The sequence below is a fragment of the Canis aureus genome, chromosome 8 (assembly GCF_053574225.1).
Source record: "Canis aureus isolate CA01 chromosome 8, VMU_Caureus_v.1.0, whole genome shotgun sequence".
Taxonomy (NCBI): Eukaryota; Metazoa; Chordata; class Mammalia; order Carnivora; family Canidae; genus Canis; species Canis aureus.
Genome location: NC_135618.1, coordinates 60,101,472 through 60,124,286, shown reverse-complemented (window position 1 = coordinate 60,124,286; position 22,815 = coordinate 60,101,472). Strand labels below are relative to the sequence as shown.

Here is a 22,815-nt window from a genome sequence, read left to right as displayed (position 1 = left end):
TTTCAGACAAGAAAATTTATTGGTGAGGAGATACATGGAGATGTGGCTGTCCTGCCTTGGAGCTTCCCTGGCCTCTCCTCACTCCAGTCCTGCTCGTCTCCCAGCCAGTTTGTCTCTGCTGATGTCCACCAGGACCTGGGCTTGGCATGGAGCGTAGGACCTTCTGCGGTCTCTGGTCCATTCTGCCAGTGTCCAGGTGTCAGGGCGGGTTGGGGTTCTCCAGGCAGATAAGATCTGGGCTGTCCAAGGGTGTCCCACTGGCTGACCATGTCCCGTGGCCTGAGCCTGGGTACTGCGATCCACAGAGCAAAGCTCTTCCCATCAGAAGGTTCAAGATGCCCCTGCCTTTCTACCACCCGAAACTCCTTAAGTCTTACTGTTGCAGTTGATAAGGTCAAACCAACCCTGTTTGGTGCTGGCCAGGGTGCTGGTCTCCTAGGGGCAAGGTTGTGTGGGATCAATTCTTAACAGGTTAAGAGGCAGCAGATTTTAGAGTTTTTTAAGGGCCCTCAGGCTAAGGCCAGTTTATTCATTCAATAAGTATTAAGTGCCTACACTATTCAGAATATGAGGCAGTGTTCTAGAAGCTGGGGGTATAGACCACACTGTCAAGGTCCTGACTGAGCCCAGCCAGGACAGTTTCCTGAGCTTCAAGGTCATTGTCTCCAATCTCTATTTCTAACTATTCACTCCTTTCTCCCATTTCTTCCCCTCTTCTCCCTCCCACCACCTCCCCGGCCCTTTATTCTCTGCTTAAGCAGCAGATACCCTCCCTTTGGTCTCCTGGGCTTCCACCTTCCCTGGACCCTATTACTCCAGTCCTGTTGGTGGCTCCTCCTTGAGGGGCCTTGACTGACCATCCCCTGTCCCGAAGGGCCTCAGGACCAAGTGCCCACGCTGGTGCTTGATGCGGGCCGAACTGTCACCAAAACCTTTGCCACACTCTGCACACTTATATGGCTTCTCCCCAGTGTGTGTTCGCCTATGTTTGACCAGATCTGAACTCCGGGGAAATTCCTTCCCACAGAAGCTACACACATGGGGCTGACTGGGTCCAGAGGTCTGGGCTCGGACTCGGGGTCGAGGGGCTGTGGATGCTGGGCCAGGGGGGTTATGTGGCCTCAGAAGAGTGGATGGTGGTGGTGGCCGAGCCCGTTCACCTCGGTGGGTGCGGAGGTGCTTGACTCGGGCCGAGCTGTCAGCAAAACCCTTGCCGCATTCAGGGCAGAGGTAGGGCTTCTCCCCTGTGTGCACACGATGGTGTTTCACCAGGTCCGAGCTTCGGCGGAAGCCCTTGCCACACTCAGGGCACTTGTGTGGCTTGTCACCTTCCAGGGGTGGGGGAGGCTCCCCAGCCTGTGGGCCCCCAGGCTCTGGTTCCAAGCCAGGCAGGCCAAAAGGCCCATCACCTGAGTGTGAAGGGCTTCGAGGTGTCAGAGGGGGGCTCGTGCCAAGAGGAGGTGGGGGTGGGCTTGAGCTGGGGGGTGGGCTGGGGATCAGGGGAGCCAAGGGATAGCCTGGGAAGCTGAAGTCCTGGGGCTCCATATGAGTGAGGCGGTGGCGGAGAAGGGTGGAGCTGAGGCTGAAGGTGCGGTCACATTCAGGGCAGGCGTGAGGCCTCTCCCCACTATGGGTGCGGAGGTGTTTGACCCGGGCAGAGCTGTCAGCAAAGCCCTTGCCACACTCAGGGCATAGATAGGGCTTCTCTCCTGTATGCACCCGCAGGTGCTTCACCAGGTCTGAGCCCCGGGCAAACTCCTTTCCACACACATCACAGCCAAAAGGTTTGGGCCCCAAGTGACTGCGCTGGTGGCTCAGAAGGCTGCAGCTGAGCACAAACCTTTTACCACAATCGGTGCAGATATATGGCTTGTCCTGGGCCTTGGGCCCCTGTGTGGCTGCTGTGGCTGCTCGAGAAGGCTGCTGTCTGGGCACCACGGGCCGGGGAGGCTGCTCCCCCCGGTGTGTCCGCTGGTGCTTTATGCGAGCAGAACTGTCACCAAAGCCCTTCCCACAGATGCCACACTTGTAGGGCTTCTCACCCGTGTGTGTTCGCTGGTGTTTCACCAGGTCAGAACTCTGCCGGAAGCTCTTGCCACATTCACCGCAAATAGTGGGGCGCTCACCAGCGGGGATCCTGGATCGAGGAATCTTTGGGGGGCCTTGGGCTGGTGGCCGGGCTCTGTAGGGTTTTTCACCACTATGAGTTCGCTGGTGTTTGATACGGGCAGAGCTATCCCCAAAGCCCTTGCCACACACCGCACACTTGTAGGGTTTCTCCCCAGTATGGGTCCGCTGGTGTTTCACCAGATCTGACATCTGCCGAAAGCTCTTGCCACACTCACCACACACGGCAGCCCGATCACTAGCCTGGCCCCAACGTGGCTCTCCCAAGAGCCGGGGACCTCCGTCCCGAGCCTGAGGTTTTCCTGGTACCTCTCTCTGGACCCACAAGTCATCCCAGGTCTGGATGCCTTCAGGTTTGAGAGAGGCATTTCCTACTTCATGACCTGGGGCCAAATCTTCCTCTTCCTTGAACCCCAAGTCATCCTCCTGTGGGGTATGTTCAAACTCATCCGGCTGAGAAATCTCCACATTCTCACTCCCTATACCTGAGGAAAGAAAAGGGAATAGTAGACCCTGCCCTTTGGCTCAGCCCCTATCTTTGATAGCAACTTCCCCAGGAACTCTTCCTTGACAATCTGTGGTTACAAGGATGTCTCTCTTCTCTAAACTTCTGAAACACTTATTGCTGCATCTCATTAACAATTGGTAATTTATAACACGCCCTTAATATGTGCCAGTCACTGATCTAAGCATCACTGAAGACTTGTAAACAATGCTATTAGATATTCCTCCTCCTTCTCCCATTTTATAGAAATGAACACTCAGACAGACAATTTAAGTCACTTCTCAAGGTTATAAAGGTTAGAAAGGAGGGACACCCAGGCAGCTCAGCGGTTGAGCGTCTGCCTTCTGCTCAGGGCGTGATCCCAGTCTGGGTATCAGGTCCCGCATAGGGCTCCCTGTGGGGAACCTGCTTCTCCTTCTGCCTATATTGCTGCCTCTCTCTCTCTCTCTCTGTCTCTCATGAATAAATAAACAAAATCTTTAAAAAAAAAAAAGGGTTAGAAAATAGCAAAGTCACATTTCTAACTCAGGTCTGTCCAATTCCCAAGCCTGTGTTAACGATGCATGAACAATATACTGTCTCTATTTGAAAAATCTAATATTTGTTATTTCTCTTATACCTTTTTTTTTTTTTTTAAGATTTTGTCTATTTATTCATGAGAGACAGAGAGAGGCAGAGACACAGGCAGAGGGAGAAGCAGGTTCCCCACAGGGAGCCCGATGCGGGACCTGATACCCAGACTGAGATCACGCCCTGAGCAGAAGGCAGACGCTCAACTGCTGAGCCACCCGGGCGTCCATCTCATTTTTTTTTTAAAGGAATTTATTTATTCATGAGAAGGCACCGAGAGAGAGGCAGAGACACAGGAAAAGGGAGAAGCAGGCTCCATGCAGAGAGCCTGATGCAGGACTCAATCCTGGGACCCTAGGATCACACCCTGAGTCAAAGGCAGTTGCTCAACTGCTGAGCCACCCAGGCGTCCCAGGGTGCCCCTCTCTTATATCTTCTTACATTAGCTCATTCTGTAATTTATTACTTCATTCACCTTGTGTGTACCTGAGAGGACCCAGACACACACCTGTCCCCCAAAATGCGTAGGGTTGGTAGAGAGATAAGATCAAGCACAAATAATTATAATTATGGGCTCAGAATAACTGCTCTCAGGAGAGAGAAGAAATAAGGAGATAGGGCCAAGTTTTCACAGCACAGAAAAGAGTAAACCATGGAGAGGAATGGAAGATAAAGCTGGAAAGGATGTTGGGATTAGATTAAGCATGTAAGGCCCAGACCAAACACTACGCTAAGGCTTTTGATTAGTAGGCAGAAGGGAGTTAGGGAAGGTGTCTGAGAAGGAACCAGGATTAAATGTGGACTTGGATCAAGGTGGCTGCTGAGTGCATCACTGAAGAGAAAAGGGATGTGGGGAGGTTGTTGCAATTGTCAGGATGAGATAAAATGAGCCCTGAAGTAGGGCACAGGCGGTGAAGCTGGTGATGACTGTCCAGGACCCCGGAGAGTCCTTAAGATGAAGCCCCTCAACCGCCTGACGCACAGTAGGTGCTCAGAAACGCTAGCTCCCTAACCTTGGCTTTTCCTCCCCTCCCCCTCCCTCTGGAAGCACAGCTCCCTCCCGATTTTTCTAGGTCTCGGCTAAACAGAGCCCGGCACCGGAGTCCCCACCCGGCCTTTACCTGCTCCAGGCGGCGCACCGCCCCGGGCCTCACCTGTGCGGGCGCTTCTCAGCTGCTCCCTCTCCTCTGCGCCCTGGAGATCCGGGCCCCAGGGCTCCACCGCGCGCTCCATCGCCCGCACGCCGCCCTGAGCAAGGGGACAGACACAATCCCACGGTCACACAGCCATGTGCGGCCCGCGGGGTCCTGCCGCTGCCCTCTGCCGGTCAGCACGGGCACCGGACAGCGGCCGGGTCCGAGGTGCGGGGCGCGGTCCCCGGTGACCCCCGCCCGCGCCGCCGGCCGCCCCTGCACCTGCTGTTCCTTCCGGCCCGCAGCGCCCCCTTCTCCTCCTGGCCGCCTCCGACTACGCCACCCCGGCGCCCTCGCGAGCTCCTCGGCGGGGCTCCGCTGCCCGAGCCGCCGGCGGCCCCGGGACGCGGGCTCCGCGCCAAATGGGGAGGGGGCTCGGACCCAGGCGTCCCGGGGGCGGCCGCCGGGGGCGGGGACGGGAAGCGGAAGCGCGGGGCCGCACGGAACCGCTCTAGGACCTGGGAGGAGCTGCATGCCTGTGGGGGCCGCCCGCGTCCTCCCGAGCTCGGTGGCCGGCGGGAGGCCGCAAGCCGCGGACAGGGCTACTCTAAGCCGAGGACAGTTGCCCGAACTCGGTGGTATTAACCATGTACCTGCTGGGCTGGAGCCGGGTGATGAGGGCCGAAGACTCTTCCTAATTGTCGCTGTGTCGGGCCACCCGCGCCGATCTCCGGGGCTGGCCGACCGCGCCAGCCACCCCGGTCCGGAGAGACAAAGAGAGATCCGAAGACTGACCCAGGGAAAGGGGTGGGGGAGAGACCAAGGCAAACAAAGGGCGGCGGAGGGCGGCGGAGACCCCAGACGGGGCGGGGGCGGGGCGCTGAGACACAGGAAACAAAGCGCGGCCGGTCCGAGAGGCCTAGGGCCGGGGGTAGGGTGGGAAGGGGGGCTGGGCTAGGGGAGACCGAGGCCGGAGCAGCCGGTAGAGGGGTGGGAAGGGGGGCTGGGCTAGGGGAGACCGAGGCCGGAGCAGCCGGTAGAGGGGTGGGGAGGGGGCTGGGCTAGGGGAGACCGAGGCCGAAGCAACCGGTAGAGGGGTGGGGAGGGGGCAGGGCTAGGGGAGACCGAGGCCGGAGCAGCCGGTAGAGGATTGAGGCCGGCGCCAGAGAAATGACGGGGAGAGGGGGCCAGTTGAAATCAGGCCAGGGGCCTGGAGCGGAGACCCTGAGCCAGAGACTCACCAAGTCGTAACCCAAGAGCCCCGAGTCAGAGAGGACACAAAGGCAGAGAGAGACCGAGAGACAACGGCGGCCCAAAAAATATAGGAGCAAAAGCTTGGCCGCCGAAAACAAAGAGATGTAGAAACAAGAGATAGATACAAAGTCACTGAAGCACAGTCGGAGGAGCTATAAGAAGAGGAAGGGAGGGACGCCTGGGTGTCTCAGTGGTTGAGCTTCTGCCTTTGGCTCAGGGCGTGATCCTGGAGTCCTGGGATTGAGTTCCACATCGAGCTCCCCGCAGGGAGCCTGCTTCTTCCTCTGCCTGCGTCGCTGCCTCTCTCTCTGTGTCTCTCATGAATAAATAAATAAAATCTTAAAAAAAAAAAAAAAAAAAAGAGGAAGGGAATCTGGAGAGAAGCAGGCCCAGAGGCAGAGGAACAAAAGACAGTGAAACAGGCAGAGACAAAGAGAGACACAAAGAAAGAGCCCATGGGGAGACTAGGGGACAGGTCGACAACCCCACAAAGGCCAAACCCAAGAAGGAGAGCCTAAAACATTAAACCCTGGTTTCCAGTTTGGTGCCACCATGGCTGAGTCTGTGTTCCAGGGGACCTGGGGTGTGATCCCCGGTATCTGTACTCTGAGCCAGCTTGTCTTTGGTGAAGAGAGGAGTGCCTGAGAGATGATCTGATGATAGGGAGGGGTGACAGATTTGTATATTAATTCACATTTAATTAGCACCTTAATGCAAAGCCAAAAGTTTGGGATAAAGAGATGAAACACATGTAAGATTTGTCCTTGGATGCTACCAGTTTACAGGGGCAAGCATGCCAATCATGAAAAAGAAAAGAATTATAGGGGCATGAAAAAGTTACATGCACCAGTAAAAGAGTGTGGGAAGGCAGGAAGAATTCTAAGCTGTGGGAATGGGTCAGCGTAGTTCTGGGTGTCTGGTAGGCATGGATGTTAGACACTGACATCAATCAGCACACACTTATGGATCATCAATATCTAGATGCTGTCTAGGCCCTGAAAATACAAAGAAACTCCTTAGTCCAGTAGAAAATGGAGATACGCAAGTGGTGAGACTTTTTTTTAAAGATTTTGTTTATTCATGAGAGACACGGAGGGGTAGAGAGGTAGAGACCTAGGCAGAGGGAGAAGCAGGCTCCATGCAGGGAACCAGATGTGGGACTCTATCCTGGTACTCCAGGATCATGCCCAGAGCCAAAGGCGGACGCTTAACCACTGAGCCACCAGGCATCCTGATGAGACAGATTCTATACCAACCTGATGAACAAAATATGATAGGAGTGCAGTGCAGAGAGAGAGAGACCTGTAGAGTTTAGTGGCTATGGACACTGCCTTTAAAGCCATTCCTGCAGGCTGATTCCTGACCTTGTCATTTACTATTGTTTGACCCTAGTCAAATTTGACCTACTTCTTTTCCTAAACTGTAAAATGGGGAGGATAATAGCCAATTTGAATGGTTCAGGATTAATATGTGTTGTATGTGTAAAGTGCTTAGCCAAAGATAACAGCTTTTACTTTTTTGGGTGGAGCAACCAAGAAAGAAGATGGCATTTTTGAGCCAATCCTTTCAGAACAGCTAAGGTTTCACCAAAATCCAGAGTGGGCTAAAGTGGGGGCTGAATGAAGAACTCAGGCAGAGGGAATGAAATGAACAGTTGCCTACACACTATTTGAAAACCTACTACATGCTAGAAGCCTGAGATCCAAAGATGGTGAAGACCTATCCTCAAAGAGAAAAACAGAATAGTTGTGTTTTTTTTTTTTTAAGATTTTATTTATTTATTCATGAGAATACACAGGAGAGAGAGAGAGAAGCAGAGACACAGGCAGAGGGAGAAGCAGGCTCCATGCAGGGAGCCTGACATGGGACTCGATCCTGCGTCTCCAGGATCATGCGCTGGGCTGGAGGGCTGCTGAGCCACCGGGGCTGCCCGAATAGTTGTGTTTTAATGTGTCATGAGTTTACATAATAGGAAGGCAAAGGAAGCTGAAGATAGAATGGTACATTTAGTTGTATTCTGGGGGCCCACCATGTGCCAGGTCCTTGTTTATTTTATTTATTTATCTATTTTATTTATTTATGATAGTCCCACAGAGAGAGAGAGAGAGGCAGAGACACAGGCAGAGGGAGAAGCAGGCTCCATGCACCGGGAGCCCGACATGGGATTCGATCCTGAGTCTCCAGGATCGCGCCCTGGGCCAAAGGCAGGCGCCAAACCGCTGCGCCACCCAGGGATCCCGTGCCAGGTCCTTGTGATGGAAAACAGAGATAAGGGGGTACCAAATGGCAAAAAGCCAGCCACTCTTGGAGAACCTTCTGAAAGGTGGCCAGTCTGTATACCATACTCACTCACAGAACTAGCTAGAGAAAGCCTGGACTTCTTAGGTCTGAACCTGAATTCGGATCAAAAGATACAGAAGCCCTTCCAGGGATGCCCGGTGGGGCCATCAATAGCTATGCAGGTTTAATGGCAAGATGAAAAATAAATAATCCAGATGATTAAATGAGAAAATACCTATCTACCATATACTGCCCCATAGGAATCTCAAGGTAGGATCTTCCTTTCTCTGAGCAGGCCCCAAACCTTATTGTATGGATGATTAGACATAATTTGTTGGAGTAATAAGCATGTAAATGAATACTGTGTCACTAGTAATTCATGTCATCTCTGCAAGCTAAGAGCCTATTGTTTATGCAATTTGTTAATATTCACAAATGCCTTAAATATGTGACTTCCTTTGACTCAGTAATTCACCTCATAGAAAGGCCTAAGGAAATGGTTGGACAAGTACACAATGATGGCACCACAAACATGTCCATCCCAGCTCAGCATTGTTTATCACTGGGAAAAAATGGGAATCAATCTAAATACTAAACTTTTATAAAAATGATGATATATATGGCCAATAGACATGAAAAGATGCTCGACATCACTGATCATCAGGGAAATGCAAATCAAAACTACAATGATATTTTACCTCACACCTGCCAGAATGGCTAAAATCAGCTACACAAGAAACAAGTGTTCACAAGAAGGTGGAGAAAAAGGAACCCTCATGCACTATTGGTGGGAATGCAAACTGGTGCAGCCACTGTGGAAAACAGTATCTAGTTTCCTCAAAAAGTTAAAATAGAACTATCCTGCAATCTAGCAATCCCACTACTGGATATTTAACCAAAAAATATAAAAACATCAAAGGGATACATGTACCCCAATGTTCATAGTAGCATTATCCACAATGGCCAAATTACGGAAGCAGCCCAAGTGTCTACTGATAAATGAATGGATAAAGAAGATGTGGTGTGTATATATAATGGTTATTACTCAGCCATAAAAAAGAATGAAATCTTGCCTTTTGCAGCAACATGACGGAGCTAGAGTATAATGCTAAGGGAAATAAGTCAATCATAGAAAGACAAATATTGTTTCACTCACGTGGAATTTAAGAAAACAAGCAAAGGGGAAAAAGAGAAACAAGCCAAGAAACAGACTTTTAATTATAGAGAACAAATTGATGGTTATCAGAGGCAGAGAGGGACTAAACAGATGATGGGAGGCTAAGGAGTGAACTTGTGTTGAGCACTAGGTGATGTATGGAATTGTTGAATCATGTTGTATACCTGAAACTAATAACACTGTATGTTAGCTGGAATTAAAACAAAACTTAAAAAAAAAAAAGAAAAACCACTCTATATCAAATTGTTAAATGTCATCCTCATAAAAATAAATGAATGTTAAAAATTATAAATATTTATTATAGATAGAACATATGCAGTGATAAAAATAGGATTCCAAACAAAGTTATAGTATGATCCTAGTTTTGTAAATATGTTTATTCATATTTAAAGGGATGAGAGAAAATCTAGAAGGATAAAAATCAAAATGGGGTTATATCATGGTAGTGATATTAGATGCATATATATTTTTTAAGATTTTATTTATTCATAAATGAATAAATTCATAAATAAAATGAATACTACTGTGTTACATACTGTGTTCTTACAATTTATTCATAAATAAAATGAATACTACTGTGTTACATACTGTGTTCTTACAATAAAATAAGCTGGAGAAAGGAAAATGTTATCAAAATCATAAGAAGGGGTGCCTGGGTGGCTCAGTCAGTTAAGCATCTGATTTTGGCTTGGGTCTTGATCTTGGGGTCCTGGGATTGAGTCCCGTATTGAGTCAGGTCATGATATTGGGGTCCTGGGATTGAGTCCACTATTGAGCTCCTCATCAGTGGGGAGTCGCTTGTTCCTCTCCCTCTGCCCCTCCCCCTGCTCCTGTGCTTGTGCTCTCTCAAATAAATAAAAATCTTAAAAAAAAAAAAAAGGGTGGGGGGATCCCTGGGTGGCTCAGCGGTTTCGCGCCTGCCTTTGGCCTGGGGGTGCGATCCTGGAATCCCGGGATCCAGTCCCACGTCAGGCTCCCGGCATGGAGCCTGCTTCTCCCTCTGCCTGTGTCTCTGCCTCTCTCTTTCTCTCTCTCTCTCTCATAAATAAATAAAAATAAAAATAAATCTTAAAAAAAAAAAAAGGAGGGGTGCCTGGGTAGTTCAGTTGGTTAAGCATCTGCCTTCTGCTCAAGTCAGGATCATGAGGTCCTGGAATTGAGCCCCAGTATCAGGCTTCCTGCTCAGTGGGGAATCTGCTTCTCTCTTTCCCTCTGCCCCTCCCCCAGCTCATGCTCCCGTGTGCTCTCTCTCTCTCTAATTAATAATAAATGAAATCTTTTAAAAAATAAATTAAAAATTAAAAAAAGAATATCATGGGATGCCTGGGTGGCTCAGTGGTTGAGCATCTGCCTTTGGCTCCAGTCGTGATCCTGGGGTCTTGGGATGGAGTCCTGCATTGGGTTCCCCACGGGGAGCCTGCTTTTCCTTCTGCCTGTCTCTGCCTTTCTCTGTGTGGGTTTCTCATGAATAAATAAAACCCTTTTTTTTTAAGATTTTTTATTTATTTATTCATGAGAGACACACACAGAGAAAGGCAGAGACACAGGCAGAGGGAAAGCAGGATCCCTGCAGGGAGTCCGATGTGGGACTCAATCCCAGGACCCCAGGATCATGTCCTGAGCCAAAGGCAGATGCTGAACCACTGAGCTACTCAGGTGTCCCTAAATAAACAAAATATTTTTAAAAGAAAAGAAAATCATAAGAGAAAAATACCTTTATAGTACTGTATTCATTGAAAAAAAAATCTGCATACAAATGGACACCCCCACCCCCACCACCACCATCATCACAGTTGAAAGCTGTGTTGTTCTGGGGTCAAATGTACTCCTGGAGTGCAAGGGGGGAGGAGCTCAGAGTTTTAATTAAGACTTTAGGCCTGCTCAGCTTGATAAGAAATGCAGGAGGAAGGGTTTCGGAGTGAGGAGGGGTATAATTATCCCTTCCCTTGGCTTCTCGAAGTCCTCTGTTTATCTCCTTGTTGCACTACGTTTTTAGCACCAGTGCTCTGTGGCACACTTACCTGTGGCTGTCTCTGGCTCCCCAGAGGGCCGAAACCCTGTCTACATCCTCAGCAAGGGGCAATCACTAGATTTGAGATGGTGGCACTGTCACACCCCTCTGCCCAAGTAATGCTAGCAATAGCTAGCATTTTCTGTGGGAGCTCATCTCATACATTGGATACTGAACTAAGAGCTTTATGTCTATTAGGCCGTAAAATCCCCATTGTGACCCTAAGCGGTAGAATTATTAATTTAATATTTAAGGGATGCCTGATAGCTCAGCAGTTGGGGGTCTGCCTTCAGCTCCGGGCATGATCCCGGAGTACTGGTATGGAGTCCCGCATCGGGCTCCCTGCATGGGGCCTGCTTCTCCCTCTGCTTCTATCTCTGCCTCTCTCTCTGTGTGCCTCTCATGAATAAATAAATAAAATCTTTTTTAAAAATTATTTATTTATTCATGAGAGACACAGAGAAAAAGGCAGACACAGGCAGAGGGAGAAGCAGGCTCCCAATGGGGAGCCTAATGCGGGACTGAATCCTAGGACCCCAGCCTGAATGAAAGGCAGATGCTCAAACACTGAGCCACCCAGGCGTCCTGAGCATGCAACTCTTGATCTTGGGGTCATGGGTTTGAGCCCCATGTTGGGTGTAGAGATTACTTTAAAAAAAAAAAAAAGAAAAAAGCTTTAAAAAAGCTTTTAAAAAATGGTGCTGGCGACGCCTGGGTGGCTCAATGGTTGAGTGTCTTCCCTTGGCTCAGGGTGTGATCCTGGAGTCATAGGATGGAGTCCCATATCAGGCTCCCTGCATGGGGCCTGCTTCTCCCTCTGCCTGTGTTTGCCTCTTTCTCTGTGTCTCTCATGAATAAATAAATACCTTTTTTTTAAAAAATATTTTATTTATTTATTCATGAGAGACACACAGAGAGAGGCAGAGACACAGGCAGAGGGAGAAGCAGGCTCCCAATGGGGAGCCTGATGCAGGACTGAATCCTAGGACCCCAGCCTGAACGAAAGGCAGCCGCTCAACCACTGAGCCACCCAGGTGTCCTGAGCATGCAGCTCTTGATCTTGGGGTCATGGGTTTGAGCCCCATCTTGGATGTAGAGATTACTTTAAAAAAAATTTTTTTTAAAGCTTTTAAAAAATAGTGCTAGGGGGCAACCCCAGTGACACAGCGGTTTAGTGCCACCTGTGGCCCAGGGTGTGATCCTGGAGACCTGGGATAGAGTCCCACATCCGGCTCCCTGCATGGAGCCTGCTTCTCCCTCTGCCTGTGTCTCTGCCTCTGTGTGTGTGTGTGTGTGTGTGTGTGTCTCTATGAATAAATAAATTTTAAAAATCTTAAAAAAAAAAATAGTGCTGGGGACGCCTGGGTGGCTCAACGGTTGAGTGTCTCCCTTCGGCTCAGGGTGTGATCCTGGAGTCCCAGGATGGAGTCCCATATCGGGCTCCCTGGGGGAGCCTGCTTCTCCCTCTGCCTATGTCTCTGCCTCTCTCTCTGTCTCTCATGCATAAATAAATAAAATTTAAAAAAATAGTGCTGAATGAAAAAGTTAACAAATATGTATTCATATATATAATCATTTGTGTAAACATGCACTGTATACTACACATTTTTCATTTTTTTAAGGTTTTTCTTTTATTTATTTATTCATGATAGACAGACAGAGAGAAAGAGGCAGAGACACAGGCAGAGGGAGAAGCAGGCTCCATGCTGGGAGCCTGATGCGGGACTCGATCCCGGGACTCCAGGATCGCACCCTGGGCCAAAGGCAGGTGCTAAACCGCTGAGCCACCCAGGGATCCCCACTACACATTTTTCAAAATGCATACACACCAAAAAATTACACACAGAAGCACATTAGGAACCTGGGATGGAGCCAGGCTTTGGGCTCCTGCTCAGCTGGAAGACTGCTTCGCCCTTTCCCTCTGCTGCTCACTTGCTTGTGCTCTCTCTGTCTCTCAAATACATAAAATCTTAAAAAAAAAAAAAAAAAAGAATCCCTTGCATGAAGGGGTACCTGGGTGGCTCAGTCAGTTAAGTGTCTGCCTCCAGCTCAGGTCATGATCTCAGGGTTCTGGGATGGAGCCCCCCCCCCGCCCCGCCCCGCCAACTGGGCTCTCTGCTCAGTGAGGAGCCTACTTTTCCCTTTCCCTCTGCTTGCCACTCTATGTATTTGTGCTTTTTCTCTATCAAATAAATAAATAAAATCTTAAAAAAAAAAAAGAAAAAGAAAAAGAACCAATTGCATGGGGGAAAAAATGAATCAGGGGCACCTGGGTGGCTCAGTGGTTGATCATCTACCTTCAGCTTAGGGCGTGATCCTGGGATTCTGAGATTGAGTCCTGCATTGGACTCCCCATCCAGGAGCCTGCTTCTCCCTCTGCCTATGTCTCTGCCCCTCTGTCTGTGTCTCTCATGAATAAATGAATAGAATCTTTAAAAAAAAATCAATTGCATGAGCTGGTAAGGAAAATTGATGGCTTCTTCCACTCCTAAATCTGTTAAGACTTTTGGTCCACTTAGTCTCTGGGAACTTTTTTTTTAACCATCTCAGTCAAAGTCTCATCTCACTTGCTAAAGACACCAATCTGCTTCCTTCCTCTCTGCCTATACCCCACCTCTCACCAGGGTGATGGGGTCACAGTGGGGGCTTGGAATAAGGGTGTGCAGAGAACTGAGGTGTTGAAGCTTCCCAAGAGGGCATAGCCAAAGGGATCCAGAAAGTGAGAACTCCCAGGTTTTCTTGGTCTTGGCTTTCCTTACCAGTTCGAGCATCTCAGCTTCCTACATTGCCCGCCCCCTTATTTGCCACACTCAACTTCCTGCCCCACCAGAGGAAGTGGGGAGAGACAGCAGGTGCAGCGACAGCTAGCAGGGCCATGGTAAGTCCTTCTGCCCAGGAATACAGGCATCTTTGCCCTCAGCCCCCAAACCCCGGAGTCGCCAGGCCCAAGTCAACCCATGGTAGGCTGACTTCTCCTCACTCCCAAGGAGAAGTCAGCTTACACTGGGGGCCCTGCCTGCCGCTCCCAGCAGCCTCATACTGTCTGCCCCCTAGCAACAGGACAAGGAGTATGTGGGTTTCGCCGCCCTCCCCAATCAGCTGCACCGCAAGTCCGTCAAGAAGGGCTTCGACTTCACACTCATGGTGGCAGGTCTGATGGGTTTGGGACAGGGGACTGGGTCCTCAAGAGACCCTGGCTGTCTCCTCACCTGACCAGGTGGGTCTGTCCTGTCCACAGGGGAGTCAGGCTTGGGAAAATCCACCCTCATCAACAGCCTGTTTCTCACCAATCTCTATGAGGACCGGCAACTGCCAGAGGCCAGCGGTAAGACCCTCCTGTCCTCTCCAGGTCCTCTGTCTCCCCTATCCCCAGGTGGCACTCATCTGGGTCTCTCCTGACTTTTTGGGGGCACTCGGGTAGCTCAGTGCTTTTCTGAGACTCCCCTGAAAAAAATGGGTGGGGGCAACTGGGATTCTGAGAAAGGAAACCTGGCTCAGACCCCTGCGAAGCTCCCTGACCACTTCTCATCTCCACAGCTCGCTTGACACGAACACTGACCATTGAGCGCCGGGGTGTGGAGATCGAGGAGGGGGGTATTAAGGTGAAGCTGACAGTGGTGGATACACCTGGCTTTGGGGACTCTGTGGATTGTTCAGACTGGTGAGAACAATGGAAGGAGCGCGGGCTAAGCTTCCCCATGTGGCTACTCTGTGAAGGCTGAGGGGTCAGTTACAGGACTGGTCTGCTCTGCCCCTGCCCTCCCCAAAAGGTGGGTCTGCATCTGGTGGCCATGTGGCTTCCCAACAGCTGAACTACACCTCATCAATCTCCTTTGATGTCTTTGGTTAGAGCCCAAGAAACTAGTTCCCACCTCCAGGGTCCTGGCTAGCTTCGACCCCTTCCCTCCCCTGTGGCCCCTCCCCTGTGACTGTTCTCTCTTGCCCCACACCCCAGCTGGCTGCCTGTGGTGCGCTTCATTGAGGAGCAATTTGAGCAGTATCTTAGGGATGAGAGTGGCCTGAACCGGAAGAACATTCAGGATTCCCGTGTCCACTGCTGCCTCTACTTCATCTCACCCTTTGGCCGAGGGTCTGGGGGACACCCTCGAGGGTTGAGGTATTGGGTAGGGGCAGGGAAGGTTTCCGTGGCCTAAGGCTGAACCCTGACCAATCACTCCACGCAGGCTCCGGCCCCTAGATGTGGCCTTCCTCCGGGCAGTACATGAAAAGGTCAACATCATCCCAGTCATTGGCAAAGCAGATGCCCTGATGCCTAAGGAGACCCAGGCTCTCAAGCAGAAGGTATGTCTGGTAACCTCTGATCTTTGGCCCTACATGAAGCCAAAAGTTGTTATCAAACCTGAAATCAGCTTTGACTTCTTTGATCTCGGGAAAGGAAGCAAAATGAGTCAAACCACACTGCAGGAGAGAGTTTCTGAGGAAGGTGGGTAGTAAGCTGGCTGAAGAAGCTGGAGGCTCGGAATAGAATCCCTGGACTGGTTGCTTGGCTAAGGCCTGTCTGTCTGAGGGTGGCAGCAAGGAATGATGACCCCCATCGTAACTTCAGAGCCCTCTCTCACTGTTTCTGCTTAGGCCTCTCTCTCTTGGGCTTTTGGTATTTGCCTCATCTTATAATCTTCCCAGGCTCCAGTCATCCCTGTTAGGGTGTCTTTGTCTCTTTTTCACCATATATATCTCTCTCATTACTTGAGGTTTTTTATTTTATTTTATTTTATTTTTTTTTTTTTTTAAGATTTAAATAAAAGTATTTTTTTTAATTAAAAAAAAATTTTTTAAGCCCAACAGGGGCTTGAGCTCATGACCCTGAGATCAAAACCTGAGCTGAAATCAAGTCAGATGCTTCACCCACCGAGCCACCCAGGGGCCCCAAGATCTTAAGTAATCTCTACACCCAACCTGGGGCTTGAACTCACAACCCTGAAGTCAAAAGTCACATGCTCTACTGAGTGAGCCAGCCCAGGCACCCTTCTGAGATTTTGGTTTGAGGCCTCCTGTATGTCACCATCTGCCTTTCATGTCACCTGCCTCTGACCACCTGGTACCTTATCTCACTGTCTCCAGCCAGGCAGTGTCTGCTGCTCACAGCCTCTGTTTCTCACTGTCTGTGCATCTGTCTGCTCCTAGATCAGGGACCAGTTGAAAGAGGAAGAGATCAACATCTACCAGTTCCCCGATTGTGACTCTGATGAGGATGAGGACTTCAAGAGGCAGGATGCAGAGATGAAGGTAAAGATGCAAAGGAGGATGGGGCAAAGAAGCCAGGGCTGCGGCTGCAGAGGTGGAGGTTGACAACGAGGTTTCTGCCCAAGAGGGGCCACCGGTGATCCCTGACTCCTGCCTTTCAGGAAAGCATCCCTTTTGCAGTTGTTGGTTCCTGCGAGGTAGTGAGGGACGGTGGGACCCGGCCTGTGAGGGGACGCCGCTACTCCTGGGGTACCGTGGAGGGTGAGTAAGGTGGGCATGCTTTCTGAGGCCAGCGGGGAGCCCAAGACGCCTCTGAGTCAATGGCACCCAACATGTAAAGTTGGGGCGATCTCTGGTCCCGGGGATCCTAAGAGCCAAAAGAGGGATCCTTGGACTTCAGACCCTCACCTAGACAGGGGCAGGAATCTGGGCAGACTCGACCAGGCCCAGTAGGGCTAGACCCGAAGGTCCCTGACACTCGCCGGTCCGCCCCTCAGTCGAGAACCCACATCACTGCGACTTCCTGAACCTGCGACGGATGCTGGTGCAGACACACCTGCAGGACCTGAAGGAAGTGACCCACGATCTTCTCTACGAGGGCTACCGGGCCAGCTGCCTACAGAGCCTAGCCCGGCCTGGGGCTCGCGATCGAACCAGCCGTAGGTGAGAGCCTGACCTGAGTCCTAGGGACTCCCAAGGCCTGGCCCTCACTGTCCCGGACCCGGCCTTCATCATCCAGACCACTCTCCCAGAATCTTTCCCCATCCACTTTGTTTATGGCATTGAAAGGACATGGCCCCGCCTCCTAGACCCCAACCTCGCCCCACGCCCCGCGCCGCTCCTGCAACCATTAACCGAGGGTCCCGCCCTTGATTCCCTGTCCCTTTCCCCCGCCTCCTAGTAAGCTCTCCCGCCAGAGCGCCACAGAGATCCCGTTGCCCATGCTGCCTCTGGCCGAGACAGAGAAATTGATCCGTGAGAAAGATGAAGAGGTGAGCAAGTACCTCGCTCTGCCCCAACCCCCCAGAACCCCAAGTCTTCTTCGAAGTCCCTCCATGGCCTCCCCGTCCCACCGCCTACAATCTTGCCCCGCACAGCTGCGCCGCATGCAAGAGATGCTGGAGAAGATGCAGGCCCAGATGCAGCAAAGCCAGACTCAGGGAGAGCAATCGGACACTCTCTGAGGACCCCGCCCGGCCCTGCTTTACCTCGGCTCCGCCTTCAGTCGGTTCCCGTCCAATCCTGGAGCCCCAGCCTGCGAGACCCAACTCGGCTCTGGGCTCTCGGGCTTAGAGGTTCTCCCAATGCCGGGTTTGTAGTCCCGCCTTTGGCCACACCCCATGGCCACGCCCCAGCTTTCAGCCCCGCCCCTAGCCCCCCCGCCCCCTTCACTCAAGCTGTGACTTCAATAAAATGAGTTTCAGGGCGCCGGAGTGGCCCAGTATGTTAAGCGTGAGGCTCTTGAGTTTGGCTCAGGTCATGATCTCAGGGTATAGAATCCAGTGGGGGGGGGGGGGGGGGCTGGTCCTGCTCAGCGGGGGTCTGCTGGAGATTTTTCTCTCTCCCTCTCCTCCCTCTGCCCCTCCCCTTGCTCGCGCCTGCGCTCTCTTTCAAATAAATAAGTGGGTAAATATTAAAAAAACAAGTAGTTTCCCTGAAACCACCAGAGTCTTACTTTCCCAGCGGGAGTAAGTGGCGGATGTAGCGGATGGAGCGGATGGAGCCGCCCCACCCGGACCCCAGGCCTCCGGGCCACTATTTACTCGTCGGCTGGGCGCTGGCTTGGGGCCAGGCAGTGTTTCAGGCCAGCTTCCCACCTGAGTCCCTCTCCCACAAACGCACTGAAAGCGCCGCGGCTAATAAACAAAGACCAGTTTAGTTTTATTAGGAGTCGGGGTGGGGGTCGGACTGGCAGGAAGGCGTTGGCCCGCAGAAGCCTAAGAGGGTCCCCTACTCCTGGTCCTTGGCGTCGCCATGCGTGATGACGTAGCAAATGTTCTTGTAGTCCACGTTGCCTCCCACGTCGGGGGGGAAGGCTGCCCACATGTTCCTGATCTGCGGAAAGATTCAGGGGCGGCGTCTCCTACCGACTCCGTATGCTCCCCTCCCCCCTCCGTCTGCTTCTCCCGGCCCCTCCCCTGCTCACCTCCTCCGGGGAGAAGCGGTCACACTGCGTGGTAAGCATCTCCTCCAGGCTGCGGAGAGGTGACATATGGGGAGTTGAGATTGGGCTTCGTGGTTCCTTTCCAGTCCCTCCCACCTCATCCTGGTTGCCATTCCTGGTATCAACTTGAAAACCGAAGTCATTCCAGATCCCTCACTGGTCTCCCAGTCTGGCCTTCTCGGTTTTGCTCTTCCCCTCTCATATGTGCTGTGATAGTGTAATCCTATTGCCCATTTCCACAGTCCTAATTTTTCCCTTATTCTCTCTTTTATACCTAAGCTTTGGTAAGAATTTAAGGAGGCTTTCTGTGTTTGAGCTGGAAAGGGTCACTTACAACTGCTTCTTGATGGTGCCCTTCCCCTCAGGGTCCAGGACCTTGAAGGCTCCAGTGATCACATCCTCGGGGTCCGCACCTGGAAGGTCAGAAGGCGCATGAAGCAGAAGGGTTTCTGAAGGTTCTGTCCCTGAAAGGTGTGGGTAGGGGCATCTGGGGGCTTAGACCCAGGACATTTCATTCACCTTTAAGCTTCTCCCCAAACATGGTCAGGAAGACGGTGAAGTTGATGGGACCACTGGCTTCCTTCATCATGGCATCTAGCTCCTCATTCTTCACATTGAGGCGCCCTGGAGTAGGGTGGGGGAAGCTGGAGTGGGATCTTTCCGCCAAGGGTTGGTTGATCCTTCCCATAAATTCAGATCATCCCACCCATATTTTCTTCTGGGTGGACTGAGGTTTTGGGGTGGAACTGGCAGGGCTGAAACCCAAGGCTCCTGAATTCCCAGTACTCTCCAGCCTTGAGTCTCTATGGGTAGGAGAAGGGGCTCACCCATGGCTGCGAAGGTGTCCCGCAGATCTTCCTTGTCGATAATGCCATCACGGTTCTGGTCAATTACCGTGAAGGCCTGTGGAAGGCAGGGGCAGGGCGGGATTAGTTCCCCTGTGGCCAGGCTTCAGCATCCCTAGCCCAGGCAGATCAGATTCTGGCCCCTTGCCAGCTGTTCTCTTACATGCCAAGCAGGACGGGAAGCAAGGAATTCTAAACCCTTCCCCTCCCCCTAAACAGGTGCACATTCCAGGGAGAGGTGGCAAGGGGTGCCTTTGGTCAGTTTCCAGTCTCCCTTCTCCCCTTACTCACCTCCTTGAACTCCTGGATCTGAGTCTGGTCGAACATGGAGAAGACGTTGGAGCTTCCGCCCTCTGCCACTGCCCTTCTCTTGGCCTTTTTGGGTGCCTGGGGGGGTGAGGGATGGGCAAAGTGGTCCATGGGTGAATCCCTACATCTCTCTGGAGGCAATGGATTAGATTCAGGGTTCTTTGAGTCATTTTTTTAAAAGCAGCTCTTTTGGTTCTAGGTTTTCCTCTCCTTATGACCTCTTTGCTGAGGGGACTTGTTTTGGTTGCATCCCCAAATTCCTATCCTCCATCCTACCCAGCATGTGGGACTCCTCAACAAATCTCCTTTTCAGTGACCAGAGCTTGTCTCCTCTGAGTCCCAAACCTGCTGTGTGACCCTGATCTGCTCATTCACCCTGTCTGAACCTCTAATTTCTCATGTATAGAATGAGAGTTGAAATCCTTGCCTGACTCTGCCCAGAGGGTTTTAGAAAGGAGTACAGGAAAGTATGCAGCATGCTTTGAGAGAGGTGGGTCTCCTGTGAATGGAGAGTCTTGGCAGATTATCCTTGGTTGGATCACTTAGGCCATCTTTCTGTATGCTCCCCATTAGCAATGCCAAGAAAGGGAGGATTCATCTGTTTCCTCTTACTGGACTGGGAATCAGCTACTTATAAAAAGTGGGGCTGCCTTGAGGTCTGAGGGATCTGGGTAGGGGCTGGGGGATTCTCACTCACCATGGCTTCAGTCTCCTGGGGGCAAGGCAGTGGCTCTGGCTGGGAAGGAGCAGAGTCAGCCTGTGACAGTCCCTCTGGGGTTATATAGTCCTGCCCCAGGGAGCCCTCAACATACCAGGGTAACCTTAGCCCTGTGGGTGCCCACCCCAGATACCAAAATAGCCCGGCTCAGGGCCTCTCCTTTCTTGGAGGGCTGGCAGCAGCTGGAGCTCAGGGAGGGAGGAGTGACTAGGTCTTGGGATGTGTGTCTCACTAGGACCCAGGCAGGAAAGGATGCTCACTTTCCCAAAAGGGGGCTCGAATATGCCAGAGTTCAGAGAGGACCCAAACTAATGCATAGTACTGGGAGAAAGATAAACCTGAGTGGGGTGGCTCCAGATTTATTTATTATTTATTTCTTTAAAAAACATTCCTCATTTTGAAATTAACATTTTTATGTTTCTATTTATTTGAATGTTTTTTAAAGATTTTATTTTATTTATTCATAGAGACAGAGAGAGAGAGAGAGAGTGAGGCAGAGACACAGGCAGAGGGAGAAGCAGGCACCACACAGAGAGCCTGACGTGGGACTCCGTCCCGGGTCTCCAGGATCACGCCCTGGGCTGCAGGTGGCACTAAACCGCTGTGCCACTGGGGCTGCCCTTATTTGTATTTTTAGAAAGATTTTTTATTTTTAAATAATTACTGCACCAAACATGGGCCTTGTTTTCCCCATCCCACAGAACTTGTGGATATGAACACTATGTGGAAACGGTTTAGTGAAATATAATCATTACAATTCATATTTGTGCCCTGCCTTGGTGGACTTACAGCCTACCTGTGGAGACTGGATAAACTAAGAAAATGCCATAACAGCTGATCTGAAAAAAAAAAAAAAAAAAAAGGACAGCTGATCTGGAGCACAGAAGTAGAGGGCATAGCAGCCCTGTCTGAGGATATGGGAATGATTTTATGAAGACTAGGAGAAGTTAGGTGAAAGTAGAAGGGCAGGCATGCTAAACAGAGAGCACAGATAGGCAAAGACCTGGAGAAGTGAAAGGTCAAGTTGTTAGAATGGTGACAAGGCTAGAGCAGAGGGTGTAGGCTGGAAACCAGAGATTGAAGGGTCTTCCATGCCAGGCTGAGGTGAGGGATAAGAACTTGGGAGCCTTGGAAAAGTTTGAAACTGAAGAACATAATCTAATGTGAGTCTATAATCATTTCATTGGATCCTATTGTGAAAGTTAGAATTCAGAGGAGGGGAGTCAGAGACACCAGGAGAGATGCTAGTTGGTCACTTCCTTCTGGGTGGCTGGAATGGCTAGTGCTCCTTTCCCCATTCTAGGCAAGAACCAGCTCGGGTGCTTGTGTGACTTTGAGGTACCCTCTCCCGGGGAAATAGTGGCTGAGGAAGCCCTGGGAGGCCAAGATTGGCAAGGACACCCACCTCCTCCTTCTTTTGCTCCCTCTAGGACCTGATGTCCTGAGGAAAGTACCTCCTCCTTTTTCCCTCCTCCAGCCTCATGCCAATGCCTCTAAGACATTTTCTTTTCTGGGCACTGAGGCCCAGCCACCTGTTGTCTCTAAGAAGAGAGAAGGAGCCACCCTAAACTTAGCAGCTGCCCTTGGCCTCCTACACTAGCCTCTCCCTGCTTCCAATGACAGCTGCCTCACCTTATACGGTTACCAGGGGGGTCTAGGCTCAGGGAGGAGCCCATTTATTCCTTGGTTCTGGGAGGGGAGGAAAACCCCAAAGAGGGGAAGGGGGAAAGTACTCAGGTAGTTTGGGTCAAAAGGAAAGCGTGGAAATAAGAAGGAGATCAGGAGCTGTATGTCTAACTCAGACACTGAATGGAAATACACAGGATCTGGGTCTGAGCTGGGAGCAAATAGCCTAAAAGAACTCAGAAACCAAGGAGGATCCGGGACATTGGGAGTTTGGCCTGACTGAAATTCTAGGATGGTGGACTCTGTATGGAAAATTGGGGCCCTCTAACTCTGAGGCTCAAAGGGATGGGGGTCCGAGAGAGGAGGGACTCCTAAAGTCAGAGCTTTGTGTTTGTGATCTATGGTATCCTGGGGGCTCATGAGACTGGGGTCTGGTTTCTTTTCTTTTTTTAAAATTTGTTTATTTATTCATGAGACACACACACACACAAAGGCAGAGACATATGCAGAGGGAAAAGCAGGCTTCCCGGCAGGGGGCCCAGTATGGGACTCGATTCTGGATCCTGTGTTCACACCCTGAGGGGAAAGCAGACTCTCAATCGCTGAGCCACCCAGGCATCCCACGGAGGTCTGGTTTCTTAGCAGAAAATGAGGACTACAGGGATCCCTGGGTGGCTCAGAGGTTGTTTTTTTTGTTTTTGTTTTTTTTTTTTTTGAGATTTTATTTATTTATTCATGAGAGGCACAGAGAGAGAGAGAGAAAGAGGCAGAGACACAGGCAGAGGGAGAAGCAGGCTCCATGCAGGGAGCTATTTATTCTCTCATGAATAAATAAATAAAATCTTAAAAAAAAAAATGAGTACAGAGAGGTGTGGCAGTGATGGGAGAGGA

At 50.9% G+C, this 22,815-nt stretch overlaps 3 protein-coding genes across 5 annotated transcripts; 1 reads left to right on the top strand and 2 right to left on the bottom strand.

Annotated features, from left to right (window-relative positions):
* Positions 1 to 17,597, bottom strand: ZNF48 (zinc finger protein 48). Of its 3 annotated transcripts, none has more exons than XM_077907299.1 (3): positions 17,471 to 17,597; positions 4,357 to 4,450; positions 1 to 2,612 (listed from the first exon to the last, which is right to left on the bottom strand). In XM_077907299.1, exons 2-3 carry the CDS (start codon positions 4,433 to 4,435, stop codon positions 811 to 813), a joined length of 1,881 nt encoding a protein of 626 aa, XP_077763425.1. In that variant the 5' UTR covers positions 4,436 to 4,450; positions 17,471 to 17,597; the 3' UTR covers positions 1 to 810. The 3 variants fall into 3 exon arrangements, with proteins under 3 accessions (XP_077763425.1, XP_077763426.1, XP_077763424.1); XM_077907300.1 differs by lacking the exon at positions 17,471 to 17,597 and adding an exon at positions 4,989 to 5,258; XM_077907298.1 differs by lacking the exon at positions 17,471 to 17,597 and adding an exon at positions 4,618 to 4,800.
* SEPTIN1 (septin 1) lies at positions 13,785 to 17,712 on the top strand. The gene is made up of 11 exons (XM_077907302.1): positions 13,785 to 13,935; positions 14,112 to 14,208; positions 14,296 to 14,382; positions 14,595 to 14,718; positions 15,013 to 15,147; positions 15,242 to 15,359; positions 16,203 to 16,304; positions 16,424 to 16,523; positions 16,760 to 16,925; positions 17,164 to 17,254; positions 17,360 to 17,712. The coding sequence occupies exons 1-11, from the start codon at positions 13,933 to 13,935 to the stop codon at positions 17,444 to 17,446; spliced, it is 1,110 nt and encodes a 369-aa protein (XP_077763428.1). The 5' UTR covers positions 13,785 to 13,932; the 3' UTR covers positions 17,447 to 17,712.
* A 407-nt stretch (positions 17,713 to 18,119) lies between these two features.
* MYL11 (myosin light chain 11) lies at positions 18,120 to 20,421 on the bottom strand. The gene is made up of 7 exons (XM_077907316.1): positions 20,278 to 20,421; positions 19,563 to 19,658; positions 19,254 to 19,329; positions 18,946 to 19,050; positions 18,761 to 18,839; positions 18,409 to 18,457; positions 18,120 to 18,317 (listed from the first exon to the last, which is right to left on the bottom strand). The coding sequence occupies exons 1-7, from the start codon at positions 20,278 to 20,280 to the stop codon at positions 18,213 to 18,215; spliced, it is 513 nt and encodes a 170-aa protein (XP_077763442.1). The 5' UTR covers positions 20,281 to 20,421; the 3' UTR covers positions 18,120 to 18,212.
* Between the last annotated feature and the right edge of the window lie 2,394 nt (positions 20,422 to 22,815).